Source organism: Polypterus senegalus, chromosome 18 (assembly GCF_016835505.1).
Source record: "Polypterus senegalus isolate Bchr_013 chromosome 18, ASM1683550v1, whole genome shotgun sequence".
NCBI classification, from domain to species: domain Eukaryota; kingdom Metazoa; phylum Chordata; class Cladistia; order Polypteriformes; family Polypteridae; genus Polypterus; species Polypterus senegalus.
Genome location: NC_053171.1, coordinates 7,620,525 through 7,638,840, shown reverse-complemented (window position 1 = coordinate 7,638,840; position 18,316 = coordinate 7,620,525). Strand labels below are relative to the sequence as shown.

At 47.1% G+C, this 18,316-nt stretch overlaps 1 protein-coding gene across 4 annotated transcripts in view; it reads right to left on the bottom strand.

The window, feature by feature from the left end:
- The window catches only part of LOC120518989 (neuronal PAS domain-containing protein 3), a 716,144-nt gene that overhangs the window by 212,182 nt on the left and 485,646 nt on the right, over positions 1-18,316 (bottom strand). For all 4 annotated transcript variants that reach the window (XM_039742042.1, XM_039742043.1, XM_039742044.1 and 1 more), the window contains one exon: positions 17,101-17,190. In XM_039742042.1, the coding sequence (XP_039597976.1) occupies positions 17,101-17,190 (90 nt within the window). The remainder of the gene's footprint in view (positions 1-17,100; positions 17,191-18,316) is intronic.

Genomic DNA, 18,316 nt, shown 5'->3' with positions numbered 1-18,316 from the left:
ATATTGCACGGCCATATCAGGCTCACTCTTGATATCCATTGTGTCTTATGTATTGAATGACTGGACAGGTTCAAGGTGTGGACTGATGACGGTACAGGAGATAATTAGACTACACAGGAGCACTAGAAGAGTGAAATGCTTAAGCCCTTCACCTATGGTTCTGCATGTGAGTTGATGGCTGCCGCTGAATTGTTCGGTTGTCGCTTTCAAGTGTACCAAAATGGCCAAATATTTTACACCTTTCGACAACCGCCAATGCCTCTTAAACATCTTAGATTGACAGGTGATGATTTCAGTAGTGGACACTTTGATGTTTATGAATGTTTAAACTCTCAAAAGCTGGATGTGAAGTTATCAATGAAACCAGTTGTATGCTTACAACGCTTGACAGATGCCGAATGTCACACAAGTCCTACAAATACTGTCGTCATTGAAACAAACAATGAAACTCAAACTGATTACGACAGCAGCAATCCAAGCTGTGAGATTTGACACAAGATTACTGTTCACATGGCCAACTGTACGTTACATGCTCAAGAGTAAGCTCAGCGCACAGCTTGGTCATATTACAACTGGAGGGCCGAACTCAAAATGTGGTATACAAAGAGATCCTTAACAAATAATTATTGGTATATTTTCTCTCAGTTTAAAAAGGTTTAATTTTCTTCTTAATAAAAATTTTAAGGCAGACATATTTCTGCTGCCTTTGATGACATCACTTCCAGTCCCTGCCTCTGATGATGTCAGTTCCGGTACCCAGCTCTGATGATGTCACTTCTAGTCCCGCCCCCCTGATGACATCACTTCTACTTCCAGCCCCGATGACATCACTTCCTCTACTGGCCTTCACAGCCGCCATTTTGTCTATATGTGACAGTTCTGTTTTGGACTCTTGTGAACAACTCACAATCTTTAACTACCTTTTTGCAGCCAAGGCACATTACTGTATACAGGTGGCTGCACCAAACCTTTATGATGTCTGTTTGTCATTCTTGTGACAGTGGCGTAGTCGACAGGATTTGGAAAGCCCAGAAAAGGCAGGACCGGAAAAGTGATGTCATCAAAGGCAGCGGAAATATTTGGGGTTTCCCGAGAATGGTCTGCAAGGGATCGAAAAAAAAAGTTAGTTAGTGCACCCAGCAGCCCCCTAGTCGGCTGTGGAATTGTCATGCCTTCTACTCGCACGTGTGTGACAATGTCTATATGTGGAAGTGTGTGTGTCTGTCTATCCGGCCCAGAAGTGTGAGACTACAGCTCAAAGAAAGCGACTTTGTTTCCAAAGTGAAACCGCCAAGAAAAGAGAAACTCACTTACCCGCCGACAGACAATGTAGACGAGCATGTCAGCAAAACGAAACCTCAGAGAAGAGAGAACCTTAACCGCTTAGCCGCTAATGCACAACCGATGCAATTGACGATTGAAGTGCCAGAATCTATGGGTTCTAGGAGCCCAGGCTTTTTACAGGTCAAGTATCTGTGTGTATGAGGAATAGTTATGTCTCTGTCACTTCAACAGATGGTGCAAAAAACATTTGTAGTACTGCATTTATTTGTCTGTTGGAATGAAAAACACAATGTATGTTGTTGCTACATGCATTTTAAAATACATTTCATTCAACAGTGCATTACATAAAATGTAATATAATGTCATTTTCTTAGGTAAACTTAGTCCAATTCAGGGACTGCAGCACGGAGAGCGAGACAGGACTCTGGTCAGACGGCCAGTCCGCGGCAGCGAGAGTCTGTGTGTATGAGATGCTAAGCTCACCACATCACTCAGTTTCGTGGGGCTAGGACCCCGATTGCGGACTTATTGAAAGCTTATGACTTGTTACGAGGTGATAAAGTGCAAATGTTATTGGCACCGAGTGCAATGCAGGAATAAGCCGATGTCACATTGCGTTAGGGAGCACAACACAGTATAACGTAGCATAACATGACAGAGTCCACAAGGGGGACCAGTGCCATGCTCAGCTCTGTCACCTTGTGTCACTTGGTGTCTTGGTCCAACTCTTCCAGTCACTCCTCCAAGCCCACCAGTTTCCTGCCACACCCCAAACCCCCCACCCTTTCCATGACCTGACAAGGTACTCTATTGTGATGATTTAAGGGGTGATATCTTGTAGAGCAGCATTGCTGCCCCCCTTTTGGTGACCCCCAGAGCCCCCGAGTGCATGCTGATCTCGGCAGATGAGAGTTTGCCGTGTTGGTGGCGTTCCGATTGCAGATAGCGGTGTTTTCTTTGCATTGCAGGCCGCAGTTAAACGCTTCACTGGCGCTGGGATTGAAAACAAACTTTGTTTGGCGGGCGGCACGGCGAGATCTTTTAATTATGTATACTCTGCTGAAATGACCTGTAAAACGGGGCCCAAATCTGGCCACTCATCTTGCCGCCTGCATTTCCATTTTGTTTCTGATGGATTACTCGCCTCGTTTTGCCAGCCTTTTGTCTCCATGGATTTAAGTGTCAGGCAGAAATGCTGATAAATCCATCAAGACGAATGCAGTTGACAGGAATCCTTTTCGCTTTTCGTGGAACACGTTCAGCTGCTCTTACATCACGCTTGATATTATATAGCGCCTTACACTGTAAGGTCGCAGTCACAGAAACTTAAACCTTTCACTTTATCAATACAAGGTGACAAACATGAAGTACACTCCACCCTCATCAGCTTCAAGCACATGTCCATGTTTATCTTATATAGCGCCTTTCATCAAGTCCAGCAGCAGTGAATACCTGAGCTCCTCCTGTAAGGCAGGCACTATGGTGGTGTCAGCAGTGGGATACCATAGTTAGGAATAGTGGACAGTCGAGAATTAGGACCTTGGGGGCTAAGGGGTTCCGAGAGCTGTACTGAGGGGGTCTGCTCTCTCTTGTCAGGATGAGATATCAATGAAAAACTCCAGTAACGGCTCAAATGAAGAAGAAAAAAATCTCAACTGGAATAAAAATATGTGGAACCCTCCGATTCAGCCCAGTGGGGTCAGTGGCTGAGGCTGTCGGGGAGGTTCAGCTCAGGTTCAAGTTTCATGTGGGCATCGTCTGCCTCCACCTAAACACCCCATCACCTCCAGGGGGCTTCATTTCTTTAAATACATATATATATATTGTGAACTGGGACACGGACACAGGCAGACGGACAACACAGTTTCACCACACAGCGTTTATTTACAAGAATTATTACAATTTGTGCTCACGTGCACCCCCAGTGCCTCCAGCACCGTCCCCCCAACTGTCCAGGCCTCACAGTCTCTATGCCTTTCTTTCCTGGCCGCCTCCCGTCCTCTCTCCAGCTCTGTCCTCTTCCACCCGACATCCACTGCTGACTGGAGGGAGACGGCCCCTTATATGGGAACTCGGATGGGCTCCAGCTGCTTCCCGGCAATCAATCTTTGCCACACCCTAGTGTGACGGAAGTGCCGGCTGCGCACCTGGAAGCCGTCCGGGTGTCCCCTGTCGTCTTCCCCCCAGCACTTCCTGGTGTGGCGGAAGTGCTGGGCTCCAGGGATATGCAGGCATTGGGGCGCCGCCTGGCGGTGGCCACGGGTCCCTACAGGGCTGGGCTTCCAAGCCCTTTACCCGAGGCCCCCTACATAACCAGGACGGACGCCCCCTCGCGGTCTGGAGGAGGCACAAGCCCTCCTCCGGTCCTCCTGGGCGTCGGGGACCACAATATATATATATATCTTGGATGTAGCTAGGAAGAAGTGACAAGCAAAGCAAAAATCTCAAAACTAAGCAAAGCAAACGCCTGCCAAATTGTTACCACACACTACATCAATCAAACGTTATATAGCGCCTTACACAGCAAGCATCATCATCATCATCGTGAACTGTACAAGGAAAATGAATTTCAGTGGGGGCTGCATAGGGAGCCGTGCACAGCCAACACCATCACACGTTAACACGCCTGTCCGTCCGTCCATCTGTCCTTTCAAAGTGGGCACCTCCAGGATGGCAAAGGCTAAGAAAATAAAACTCCCTGTCTGAGTCACGTAAAGAGCCTTCTGCACTAAGGGCGACCCCAAGGTATTTCATGAAGGCAACACGACAATCAGCCAGCCAGTCTGTAGTTTATATAGTGCCTTTCACGGTGAGTGGGAGCACAACTTGCTAAAGTAAGAAACAGGAATTACAATTAAAATCTGTTTATCCGCACACACACACACACATACTGCACATATAGATGTGCACAGCACACAATAAACATAACACCTTCCATAGCAAACACCCCCACCAGTCACTTCAGTCAATTAGTCTTACAGTGTTTTATACACACACACACACACACTGGAACTGACACAATAACAATTCTTTTTTATGCAGCAAACATCCTCACAAGGCATTTCACTAAATCAACAAGGATATTCAGTCTTTGCTTTATATAGCGCCTTTCAAAGAAAGTGCAAAACAATTTTTTAAACCACAAAGTGCAAATCTGGTAAGAGGTTTTTGGTTGTCACCTCTTGTACAACAAACATCCTCACCAAGTATTGCCTGGTAATCAATCACAGTGCATATAGCGCCTTTCATAAGCAGCTCAAACACAAGCAGGTGAACTGAATTCCAAATGAATGCGTAATAAGGGGCATCTCTACAGCAAACACAAGGCATTTAACTGAAAAAACAGGGATATTCAATCTTTGCTTTATATAGCGCCTTTCACAGAAGACACCAATTTTGCACACTAAAGCAGCAAACATTCTAACAGACGGTTACTGTATGTAGCCTCTTGTATAACCAGCGCCGCCCTCACAAGGCATTCAGCTAAGCCCACGCGAACTCAGACGATTGTTTCATTTAGAAAGCACAAAGATCATTTTCTAAATCGAAGAAACACAATTTCTAACAAATGGTAATTGAGCGTGGCGCCTCCTACAGCAAAGGCCCCGACAAGGCATTTCAATGACTCAGTATGACTATGAATCAGTCAATCTCCATATAGCGCCTTTCATAAGGAGCTCAAACACAGGTCGCTGGACTCCAATGAGTTAATAACATGTGACGCCTTCTACAGCAAAGACCCTCGCAAGGCCTGACATGGCGCCTCATTCGGACCCTCTCCAACCCAAAGGACCTGACATATCAAGTGTGTGTGTTTTTTTGTAAAGAGTACAACAGGGTGGTCCCCACCAGAAGGTGCTTTACAAAAGAAGAGAGCGTATAAGTCTGCCTGCCGGCCTTTATTTCAGATTATGAGCAGCGACCCAACAAGGACAGTTTGGCGACACCAGCCCGCTGAATGTGAAGCTCTGCAGGGCACTGCTCACATTTCATATAGCGCCTTTCACGACGAACACCATCTGTGCACAGTACGCCAAGACAGCAGTGGCCCTGCCTGGCATCAGTCCTGCGTGCCACTCGCAGATCTCCTCGGCTCTTTAATTATGCGCCAAGTCGGCTCCCACAATAGCGCGCCTATCACGTCTCTATACACGAGTATTTCGTTCTCTGCACGCTGGCGCGGAGGAAGCCTCCCCCATCAATGAGCCCCTCCCCCACCACCGCTGCCCCCCTAAAGGATCGCGCCCTGAGACACCTTGAGACACACAAAGGCAGCCCCCGACAAAGTTGCCCCTGCTGAGAACGATAAGGTCACCCGTGGGATTGGCGAGATTATCTCTGTCAAGCACTTGGACAGAAGGCAGTCAAATGATGCATCACGCCGTCATTTTCGGGGGGAAAAAATCAATTTCTGCAGCGGGTCGCTATTTGCTTTTCAAAGTGCCCTTGTAGTCTTTGCCTCTGAGCATTTATCAATTTAAATGTTGTAAATTGATAATGTTTCTGCATGCCTTGTAACTTCCATGAATTATTTTGCCACTTTTGTCTCGCACTCGCTAGTCGGCCCCTGAAGATTTCACTTCCGATTTTTTTTTCTTCCCAGCACACAATGGCAAATGAACACAAGGTGAAGTCACGGCGAGGGTTTCAGCTAAATGAAAGACAATTGAACAATGGGAAGGAACACGGGGGTCTGACCTGCTGTATGTCGACAAATGCTGGCCACTATATAGCGTGTGTACAGTGAAGCCCTAAAATAAGAAGAGTCTAATCCAACAGATGGCGCTAGAGATACCACGCATGTGATTCGACTAAATGGTGAATTGTATGCGCTGACACACCTAGTGGAGACTAAGGAGAAGTGCATCCAGGGGGCACTTTGTCACTCAAATTGGCGGGCATCTCCACAGCTTGGAGCCTCAGCCCTGGACCCTCGACTGACCCTAATCTGAACCCTAGTGTGACCGGCCCTAACTGGAGATCTGCAGCTACCCTCCACTGCATCCACTGGACTCAACTCCTCCTCCGTGCAGCTCCAGGGTTGAGGCTCCGGCCTGCAGAGATTGACTTGACTTCAAGAGCTGTGGGAATCTGAAACAACCTGTCGTCAAGTCACAACCTTCAGGAAAGATCTAGAAGCCCTTATGGACTGATGGTCTCCTGTCATGTGTCACATTTCTTATGTTTTAGTCACAGCAGTGGTGGGGGGACATTGATGAGGATGTGAGGAGCCTCTCACTATAACATCAGCCTTCAGATCACTGCTGTCCTGCCTGGGTCCACAAATCTGAAAGCCGAATCCTCCTCAGGTCTTAGAACAAAGAACAGGCCAACAACCAAATTCACACAATTAACTCCAAAATACAGTCGACCCTTGACATACGACCGGCCTGACATGCGAACAACTTGATTACGACCAAAATTTTTGTTTTGACTTACGACCAGTATCTTGCGTTACGACCCGAATGCGGTCACGTGTACCCGCTTGTGCGATTGGAAACAAACAGCCAAGAGCGTTCGTAAGCGTCAGTCGGAGCCCAGATACAAGTGTTTGAGGACGTAATTTCTGTCAGTGCAGTGATTTATCTATATATATAATTCACTAAGACCACGGCAGGCAAGACGCATAATTGGTAATGAAGGTAAAGAAAGCGATTGTTAAGGGATGTTAGCTAGCGGGCTGGCACGGCACATGATGATGTCATCAGGCTGAGTCAGCACCGGCTTGCTTTGGAGTGTATTATTACAGCAGTTCACAACACGGCCAGCTTTGAACTGAGTGCTCGACTACCGTCATTATTAACTTGAGAAACAGCGATCACAATCGAAACGAAGAAGGAAATATGAGAGTGGTGTTCGTGTGACCGATCTCGCTAATATGTACAGCATGTCGAAATCCACCATCTCGACAATTTTACAAGGAAAAGATTTGCATAAGGAGGCTCCTTCTAAACAATAACCACCTTCCGTTTCATTTTCCTCCTCCTCCCTTCCTGCAGCCCAAAGATGTCAAATTAAATGGTGAGTAAAGTACGAAATTGTTCTTTCTGGTAGGCTAGGCACTTTTTATAACTTTTTGGTTAGTACATTAGAAAAATTATTGGTGTTTTGGTAAATTATGCGCATTATACAACCCTTTTTTTATTATGAAAAGTAAGTGTTGCTGTGGAGGTTCGGAGCGCATTATGGGTATTTCCATTATTTCTTATGGAAAAAAAAGTCTTGACTTACAACCAACTTGAGTTACAACCAGCCCTCGCGAACGAATTGAGTTCCTAAGTCAAGGGTCCACTGTAACACCGACTGGAGATCTGAAGGCCCACCACACTACAAAACGAGCCCAAGGCTTAACCCAACATACCTGTGATTCAAGGAAATAGCAAATCAGCACAAGCAAGGACACCTAGTGGAGAGGAGACTAAGGGTAAGTGCATTTAGGATGGAAGCCAGGAGGCTCTTCTTTACTTAGAAAGATGTCGCCATCGGGAACAAAACTACCAAGTCACGGAGTTGAAGACGTATCTGCGTGAGGCCCGGGGATGGCTCAGCCATTTGTTAAATCAGACCAAACGGACTCCTCTTGTTTGTCAAACGTCTTCTGCTGTATTCGTTGACAAGGGCGTGAGGAACGTCTCATCAGAACAAAGCTGGGGAATTCATGTTCATGTCTTAGACCTTCTAATCACTGCTCTGTGACTTGGACTGGCATGTGGCACAAGCACAACTTCAATGGTGCCAACTTGACAGTGGCGGCCCTGAGCGTCTCAATCTGAATTATAAAACTGAAAACTGTCCTCTTAGAGGACAATTTGGACGCAAGCAGGCCATTTTGGTGCCAACCTCTTCACCTATGAGTGAAGCGCGGTGGTCGGAATCGTCTCCTCTCGTTTGTCAGATTTCTTATGTTCTGTGGACATTTATGAGGACATGAAGAGCCTCTCATTATCACCCAGCTTCGCAGATCACACTCAGTGGGGGTCAGTTGGGGGCCACTGCTATTTGTAATGTATATAAACCAGTAACGGCGCTCTGCTAGAATGATAACGTGCAGTGAATCCACTTGACTTGACCAGTCCTAGTTGTCCTCCTCTTTCTCTGTTATCATTCGTTTGCTCAGAGATTGATGCGCTTGCTGCTTCCTGAGCAGCTCTTCTTCTCTCCACCCTAGCGGCCGCTTCTTCTCTTCTTTCGTTGGCATCTTTTCACATTAAAACTGATTAAGTCAGCGTTTGTATTGCAATTACGTTTTCCTTAATTTTTCACTTAAGCTGGCACCTGTACGCATGTGACGCACGGCTGCCCGCTGTTCAGAGTTGATTCTACAATAAAATAAAATAAAACTAAACAGAGGAATAACCTTGGAGGTCAATCATCACCTCGAAAGCGGACAGTAGACGTCACGTAGTATACGTGTACCAAATTTCAGGTCAAAAGTCAAACGGTTTGCAAGCGACAGGTGATTTAAAATCCTGGACAGACAAAACGAACAGCCACGGTAGAGCATTAAATAAAAAGATCACTTAGATAGGAAGATAAGGAACAAGCTGGCAGATAATTTGGAATCTGTTATATCATCACAGAGGTACTTGGACAGCAGACAGACCTGGGCAGATAAAATTTAATGTCAGTAAATGTAAAGAATTACACATAGGAAAGAAAAATGTGAGGTTTGAAAATCGAGAGTCCACCTCATGAGAAGGATTTACGAGTCGCAGTGGACTCTAAGCTATTGACTTCCAGACGTCCAGACCGTGTTCAGAAGCCATTAAGAAGGCAAACAAAGTGTCAGGTTATATAGCGCCTTGACGTGTGGAGCACAAGTCACAGGAGGTTCTGCTCAGGCTTTATAACACACTGGTGAGGCCTCATCTGGAGTCCTGGGTGCAGTTTGGGTCTCCATGAAGACATAGCAGCACAAGAGAAGGTCCACAGAAGAGCAATGAGGCTGATTATGGGGGGCTACAGGGGATGAGTTATGAGGATTAAAAGAGCTGAGCCTTTACAGAGATGAAGAGGAGACCTGACTGAAGTGTTTAAAATGATGAAGGGGATTAGTCCAGTGGATCAAGACGGTGACTTTAAAATGAGTTCATCAAGAACACACAGGGGGGACACAGTTAGAAACTTGTGAAGGGTGAATGTCACACAAACATTAGGAAGTTTTCCTTTACACAGAGAAGCGTAGACACTTGGAATAAGCGACCAAGTAGTGTGGTGGACAGTAAGACGTTAGAGACTTTCAAAACTCAACTTGATGTTTTTTTAGAAGACTTAAGTGGAGAGGACTGGCGAGCTTTGTTGGGCTGAACGGCCCGTTCTCGTCCTGACTGTTCCAATGAGAGGCGTGGCTGGATGGGTGATTGACAGCAAAATGTCACACAGGAACCCTGAGCTCTGCATTGCACAAACCCCCAGGAACATTCACATCACACTTGCCTTGGATAAATGGTGCCTCCCAGAGAATGAGGTGGGATCACAAGATGGAATAATGGCGGGTGAGTCCAGAGGACGACTGGGAACACTGGGAGAGTGAACGTGACTTCAGAAACAGCAGTGGAATTGCCCTGGCTAATTTCTGCAACTGACTTTACAAGGCGTTTCCCGTGGCCGTCACAGCGGGAAGGCGATTCTTCAGAAAGTTCGGCTGCGGCTCACTCACAAGTCCGTTATCGGGCTCTACTCTTGTTCGGTGTGCGTGTTTGTTTCCATCTCTCCATCTTGGTGCTCATTGCTGGGCTACTGCATTCTTGATGTTGCTGTGGTGACAGTTATGTGCAGCTTAACGCAAAATCCAACCGTATTACATTTTACTTCTTTTTGTTTTCCTACAACTTTAAATATTATTATTATTATCATCATCGTCATCATCATCTTTGGGGTGAAGCCTCGGCGCTTGTAAAAGGAGACACAACGATGTGAAAGGGCTGGGGCACCACAAAGACAAAATTAACACAGGAAGTACCCAATGAATGATTCTTAAAAGAGAGCCCCCTCAAGATGGCGATGAAGCAGGCAGACACGTCACGGGCCCCCTCAGCCCCAAAGAAGCCACTCGGAGTCTCAGGGCAGGCAGCAGAATCAGGCTTTAGTGTAAGGCGCACACACAGACTCAACTCCAGCCATGGGCACCTTTTACTTTTATTACAATTCTTATCATTTCAGCCATCTATTCTTCCTCATCTGACTCCTAGCGTTCCACTGCTCTAGTTAATTCCCCCAGTAATCATTAGCTGAGGGGGTGTCAGACCCCCCTCTGTCCATCTGATCTGTTTGATCCCCCTACTATCTCAGCGCTTGCTACCATAATTTGCAACCAAAGCGAGGGGCCCATCCTCTCGGCCCTCCAGCACGTCTGACCTCTGGCGGTTTCAGACTTATCTCTCTATTAGAATAAAAAAATCCTGGGATGAGATGAGACTTTTTATCCTGCGACGAGACGTGACTTTCTCAGAGAGACGTCCCACGAGATGAGACTTTGTGCCAAGAGATTTAACCAACGCCCGGGGTCAGAAATAAAATGCAAAGAGTAGATGACAAAGTACAACGACGTAAAGAATTCAAAAACGCTGGTGTGGTACGCATGCAGAGCAGGTTAGAGATAATGAAAGTACGAAAATTCAAAAGTCTCAAAAAATGATAGTAAAGATCGCATTAGCACTAGCAAACACAAATGATTACTCGGTGAAATAATGGAACAGCAAAAAGAGATCAAATATATTGTTTGGATTTAAACTTTAAGTCAGAGACTTGTAGATCGTCTAATTTGTGTTGTCATCAGTAGTGTTTCTTCCCAAATTAAGAGGCATATCCACGGGAATTAAAAGATTTGGTGAAAGTGAAATCGGTGGCACGGTGGCGCAGTGGGTAGCGATGCTGCCTCACAGTTTGCTTCCCGGGTCCTCCCTGCGTGGAGTTTGCATGTTCAAAGACATGCAGGTTAGGTGCATTGGCGATTCTAAATTGACCCGTGTGTGTGCTTGGTGTGTGGGTGTGTGTGTGTCTTGTGATGGGCTGGCACCCTGCCCGGGGTTTCTTTCCTGCCTTGCGCCCTGTGTTGGCTGGGATTGGCTCCGGCAGACCCCTGTGACCCTGTAGTTAGGATATAGCGGGGTGGATAATGGATGGATGAAAGTGAAATCCACATACGTGAGCGGCAGAGATGTGAAACTTTCTACAATGGCTGAACTGCAGGTCATATGGAGTCCTGGCAGTGCGTCCTGTGGGTACGGTAGATGGAAGTGACGTTGAAGGTGGAAAGGCCGTCAATGTTCCGTTCTGCGGAGAGTGGAGGAGAAGAGGCATCAGCAGACAGCGCCAACCCTTGGTGTCACAAAGTCCCTTGCCAGGTTAAATGGCGACCTCTAATGGCAGAACATTAGAAAACACTTGTGGAACGTTTTCTTACATACAGGACTTCCAGGTGAAAGTTCATGTGGTTCCAAGCACAATTCTATAGCTGGACTGGCAGATATGCAACTACAAGCTAAACGTAACACTGCACGGCCGCTGCACCCGTACTCACCGCCACCCGTCACGTCAGCGCTTAGTCTCAGACCTTACACTCTTTCTTTTCGGCTCAAGATGATTATAACAGGTGGTCCACCTCAGTAGCGACCAAGGCCAAGTGTAATGTGAAAAGCTTTAAAAACTAAACTGAGCACGACGTTGAAACGGAAACGGGCACATCCTAGAGGTGTGCCCCCCAGACATTGGCCATACATTGAACAAGCCTGCTGGGACAATAAGACCGCAACCGTTTTAAGACTTGTGACATTCAGGCTCTTCTCGTCACTGTGATGGAGGTGTGCGCATCGTTTCCATGTCATTTGTTGTTTTGCATGGCTCCACACTCATTCTAACCCCTAATTTCTGAGGACTGATTGAGATCACTGATGTTAGGGAGGCTGGATGGTCTCGGGGCCTCAGAGTCCCTGCAGATCTCGTTTTTTCTGTCCTCCCTGGCCATCGGCCCTTACTTTTATTCTTTGTTAATTAGCATTGCCTCATTTTTATATTTTTTCTTTCTTCATCTTGTAAAGCACTTTGATTGACATCATTTGTATGAAAACGTCTCTCTAGAAATAAATGTTGCTGTTGCTCAGTGCTGGCCTGTCTTACTGATCTTGGGCACCTGAGATCCCATTGGACTGGACGGAAAGCAACCTCTTTTATTGGCTAACTAGAAAGATGACAATATGCAAGTTTCCGAGGCCCCTTCTTCAGGCGAGATGTAAGATTAGGAGTCTGAGCTTCCATATTGTCATTTTTTTAGTTAGCCAGTGAAAGGGAGTCATTCTGCGCGACTCCTCACTACATTCATAATGGCTAACGTGGTACAACACCCCAGTACTACTGGACGGAAACAAATCCCACCCAAACAAGTCCCAGCTCTCTGTGATTGGCTGCAGAGCAGTGGACTCCATACAATGAACGCTGAGGTGAGTCACTGCCAGGGGACTGGCAACAAAAGGATATGTGGCAGTGCTAGAAGCGTGCCAACCTGTGTATGTGTGTGAGTGTGTGCAGTGTTGGCATCGCTGGCAACAAGCTGACAGAAATAAAATGAAAGCCTGCTGCAATACAATCTGTGGTGCTAACTCTGCTGAAAAGAAAAGTCTCAACGTGTCAGCGGATTGGGGACAAAATCAAGTGGCGCAGTCACAGATCATAAAACGAGGATCTCCTTCATTGTGTGCCCCAAGATGACGTGTCACAGCCACTGAGAGCATAAAATCTAAAACAACTGTGGGCAGACTTTATAGCAGTGCCCCCCATCGCCTCGGGTCCGTCTGCATCTCACAATCGCTCATAGACGGGTAAGCTGCACACCAATCACCTGCTCTAATAACGTGCTAAAAGCCCCCCATCTCCATCTGACGTGTAATAAATGAGTACTCTAAGGGTGCGCCAACACACCAAGCACCATTGCTGTGCGTGCCAACTGTCTTGCAGGGTCCGAGGGCAACATCTGTTCTCTCTGTACTTCTAGAGCTGCCTGGTGCCCTGCATCAACAACAACAGCTGTTCTCCCAAAACAAGCTGACGGCCTCGTGAAGGGTGGCACAGTTCTCAGCGACTGCCAAGTGCACCCGCCTGGCATGGTTCAGGTCCTCGAGTAGCTCCACACCGGCGTCTCAAAAACACTGCAGAGGGACAACACAGCAAAACGTTGGTCAAGTCCAGCCTGCCCATGGAGGTGCATTCTGAGGAGTATGTGGCACGCTAATGACGGCTGCTCGTGCCAATATGGCGTGGTTCACCTCAATGAGATGCTGGAAAGCACCCTCTCGCTACCGTGTGTATGCTCAAAGCTCAAAGGGCAGGTGGCGGCAAGCACTTGGTGTGGGCATCACTGCGATGTGGCCAGCAGCTCACAAAACCAAAGATGTTATGAAGCGCTCAGGGTTGGGGACGTCACCTCTTGGACTCTGCATTGGGACTTCTGTGCTCTCCGGAGATGGTTTTTGTCACAGACCTTTTGTGAAAATAAATCTTTTCATTTTAAATGCATTCTCCCTTGCCCGTTTGTTTGACGGTAATCCTCCCCCACCTCACCCCAGTGGGCAATTTTGAGTTAGGGACTTTTGTGCTTGGGACCCTTCAAGTTCAGAACACCAAAAAACCCCCAAAAATCTCCCGAGTCAAATACCGGGTTCGGGTTCTGAAGGCCACGTTCTCCAATTTTGGGCCCAGTCGGGCTAAAGCCTGCTGGCGCTAGCAAGTGGGTGATCTGGGCCACTTTGAAAGTGATGGCTAACTTGCTTCTCCTATAAAATTTTTAAGAACATCTTAAATTATTGAGTGTTCTGTCAGGGTGCTGGCAGATGAAGTTTCTGAGCACAACCAGAGGATGAAAACAAAAAGGGATCAAGAACAAAAGGAAACAGAAACCAAAACGAGAGACGAGACTTGAGGTCGAGAGGTCAAAAATCAAAACTAACATGCTAGAAATTTGTTTTTTGTTGTTGTTTCATGGGGCTTTTTGAGGGTTTGGCATCAGCAGACTGGATAAGTAAATGAAGAAGAAATGCAGGGAAGGAGGCCTAACGACGGGATTACAAAATGGCGGCGACTGAGGATATAAAATGGCGTCCAAGACATTACAAAACAAAACACAACATCTGAATCATTACAACATACAAGCGGATAATGAAAGGAACAGAATCCTCGACCTCTACGGCCCCCAATCACGACACTGAGGCGACTTTCTGCGTTGTTGGTTTCTGGTACAACAGTGCCTTCTGCTGGGAGATGGGGGTCAGTGCAGAGACACCTCCGATTTTTTAAATAGCCAGAGAACAGAACGGATGACGACTCTTGTTTTATTCACGTCACGTTAACGTTCAGCGGATTCGATTATCGAGGTGGCAGAAGTCAAAGTTCTTCTCTAAATATTCTAAATCTTGGGATCCCTAACACTAACCTTAAACTGAGCGGCGGGGACACAATTTTACCATTTTGGCTACGTCGAGGCACAAACTGGCGACAATTTCGAGTTTTTAAATCTGAAGTTCTGAAATCTGAAGATGTCGCATGCGCACACATCTGTCACGTAGGCTAAGACAGTGACGCTGTAAGCTCACAAAAGAACTGAAAGACTGGTAGGCTTTTTATTCGAGGGTCCCGACTCAGCTGGGCTATAACCATAGGTGATGGATGATACACCTTCTAATCCATAGGACACTGCTCTGGAATGCTGGAATTCCTTGCCCATGTCCCAGTCCACCCCAGCATAAAGTGACATGTTCTCCCCCTAGTGGTCTCAGCTTGTACCGATTACTTGGCCGCAGTCAGCATTATGAGCAGCGGTGGTCAAGTGAACGGAGCTCTGATCACGACAGTGAAGCCCCAAAGCGGAGGCCCGTCAGGATGATGTCCTGGAGTTTCTGTCCCATTCCTGCTCTCGATAAGCGTGAAGTTTATCGGGGACCCAGGCGGGCCGCCACCACCCGCAGTTTGATATCTGGAGTGTCAGCTCAGCGAGGCGCTGAGTTTCCCTGCAGCACCACGACGACTCGACTCTTCTTTCTCGACAAGAACTTCAATGGCATTTGAAACGCAAGCCAACTGGCCCGGCGTGTGACAGCCCTGCTTGTGAAGGATCGGCGTCCCACCCACTGCCGTGCCCTTCAGAAAGCGGACTTGCGGACGGATGGAGGGGGCAGCTGTGGAGTCCTGCCGCCAGGCTCGGGCTCAGCCACAGCGTGCGAGGGGTTAAACGCGGGCCCCATGAACAGATGAGAATTCAGATGGCCGAGGCCGTCCAGATGCATCAATTTCCTTGAAAATCCAATCCATACATGTGCATATGCTGTGCTGGCAGGAGGACTGACGAAAACCTGTCAAAACCCAAAAGCTAATATTCTTTTGGCCAGGAGAACGCAATTATTATTTTCGTAGCTATCAGCCTAAGCACACAGAGCCATCTGTTACACAAAGCAAACAGACACATCTCAATTACCGGCCGCCCAGCTGCCTGGACGCTGCTCAGTGCGCCACTCCGCCACCACGGTGCGCACACACACACAACACGCACACAACACGCGTGGGCCAAAAACATGAGCGGACGTGACCAAACACACACACACACACAATATGTGTGTGCAAAGGAGTACGCGATCTAACAACTGCATACACACACAGGGCCACGAACATGAGAGGACGCAATCACACATACACACATGTGTGTAAAGGAGTACGTGCTTCAACAACCACGGCACACACACACGGGCCACCAACATGAGCGGACGTGACCAAACACACACACACAAGGAGTGCAAGTTCTAACAACCATGTGTGCACACACACACAGACTTAAAAATGTGCATTAAACTCTCACACACACACAAGTGTGAACATGTAAACAAACACACATACAGTATAAAAACACCCACATGCACGACACACACACACACACACACACACACAGGCAGGCTCACAAGACTGTCAGTACACACACAGACACAAAAACAGTTATGCACACACCCCTGCACACATATTGAACATGTGCACAAAGTCACACACAGACACACACACGTCGACAAACACTCATGCACGCACACACACGTGTGTACCCACACATAAACACTTGTGTAAGTCTCGCGCACACACAACAAGTCACACGCAGCCCAGACATGTTGGTTTTTACACACAAACTCACAGAGGTAACACTGGATTGTGGGCACCAAACAGCAGGCACGGCACACGCCAGGTAATCTTCACCTCACATATAGCGCCCTGTCATCACAACACACCCAGCCATGTTGCCCATCAGGGTGCCACCACAGCCTAGTCTGCCACACCAGGCATGCAGGGAAGACAAAACACGAGTTCTACCAAAGACACAACCTCACCGCAAAACCCCATACCGGACCACTGACTTAGTGAACAAAAAAAAAAAGACCACCATAAGGCGCCTGTACCATTGCAGGTATCAAGGACAATCAAAATTCAGCAAAGGGAGTGGCGCCCATGACGCCCTGTTCACCATCAGTGACAAGTCCTTGACTCGATACGCTCACACGTGTCACACCTCCATTCATTTGACCCAAACGGACACCCTGCCAACCTTGGCACGACCTGCCCTTCTGGGATTACCCAGTGAGCGCGCTCAGTGTGCAGCACTCCATCTGCCTCCTCGTCCAGCTGTGGTCACCTCACTTGCACCCAGCCGTCACCAGGAACTGGCGTGCAGAAACCCAGCGGTCAGCGTCCTTGACGGAGCATCTCTCTCCATTCACTTTGAAAGCCTGTGTTAGTTATGTGTCATTAATACCAGCCACGACTTGAAACACACGAGCGACATGTGGCACTTACCTGTGACAGCCCCAGGTATATGGACACAGTTTCTGAGATGTACAAAAATTTTCCTTCCTTGTTTAGTGCAAATACAAATCCATCCAGAGACTGCAAAGAGAAAAAAAAGAGAGAGGACAGCATTAGATGTGCGGGTACAGGACGTCAAACATACGACACGGGAACATCTGGACTAATTGGAGTGGCATGTGAAGGGTTAAAAGGGTGGGGAGCACATATCCGTGTGTGTGTGTGTGTGACACAAAAACTGTCCCACTGTCACTGTGCGCGTGGCTAGAGAAAGTGACACCCCAGGTTACACAGCATCAATACTAACAGCGCCTTGGCAAAGGAGCTTTACACAATGACATGGCACTGCGCGCAAAGTCACACCAGAATCAAAACAACTGAAGGAAAGGCGCTATATACTGTAAGGCATTTCTTTCATTAACTGAGGCTTCACATTTTCTTCACTTGTTAAATCAAACACTCCAACCCTCAACCCTGAGACACAGTTTACAACTGTCTTATATAGCGCCTTTCCTAAGAATAGACTTTATAGCACCTTCAGCATCCACCTGTTATATAGCGCCTTTCCTATATATCTCTATGTACCCGTCTAATAGTGCCTTTCACTCAATCTGCCCAATATATAGTGCCTTTCAAATCCATTTGATAGCATCTTTGAATCTGTGCGTATATCACAGAGTACTTTCCATTTTATCTATCATATTGATCCTTTCAGTCTAAACCAGGAGTGTCCTGGGGGGCCGCAGTGGCTGCAGGTTTTCATTCTAACCATCTTCTTCATCAGTGACCAGATTTGGCTGCTAATTAACACCTATTAGCTTCGTTTTAATTAACTTGACTCTGACCCCCTTAGTTGTCTCTTTTTCCTTAATTAGCAGCCAAACAATAAAGAGACACAAAACAAGGCACCACTCGGCCAGCTCACCTGAAAATAAAGAATGGTGGAGGGTCTCAGTCAAGTTGGTCTGCTCAGATCACCCAAACATCTCGATGATGTTCTTAGAAAAAACATAAAATCTACAGTTTTGGAAATGTCTGCTGTGGCAGAATGAGAGCAGCAACAGGCCATGGAATTAAATGACGGGTTGTAACTAACAGCAAGAAAGGGCTTCTCATTTAGAGACTGGTTGGAGTTTGAAGTCCCAGTTTAGCCGGTCATCTGTCACCTCGTTTCACATCTCATTTCTGTTTGGCTGTCATTTAATGA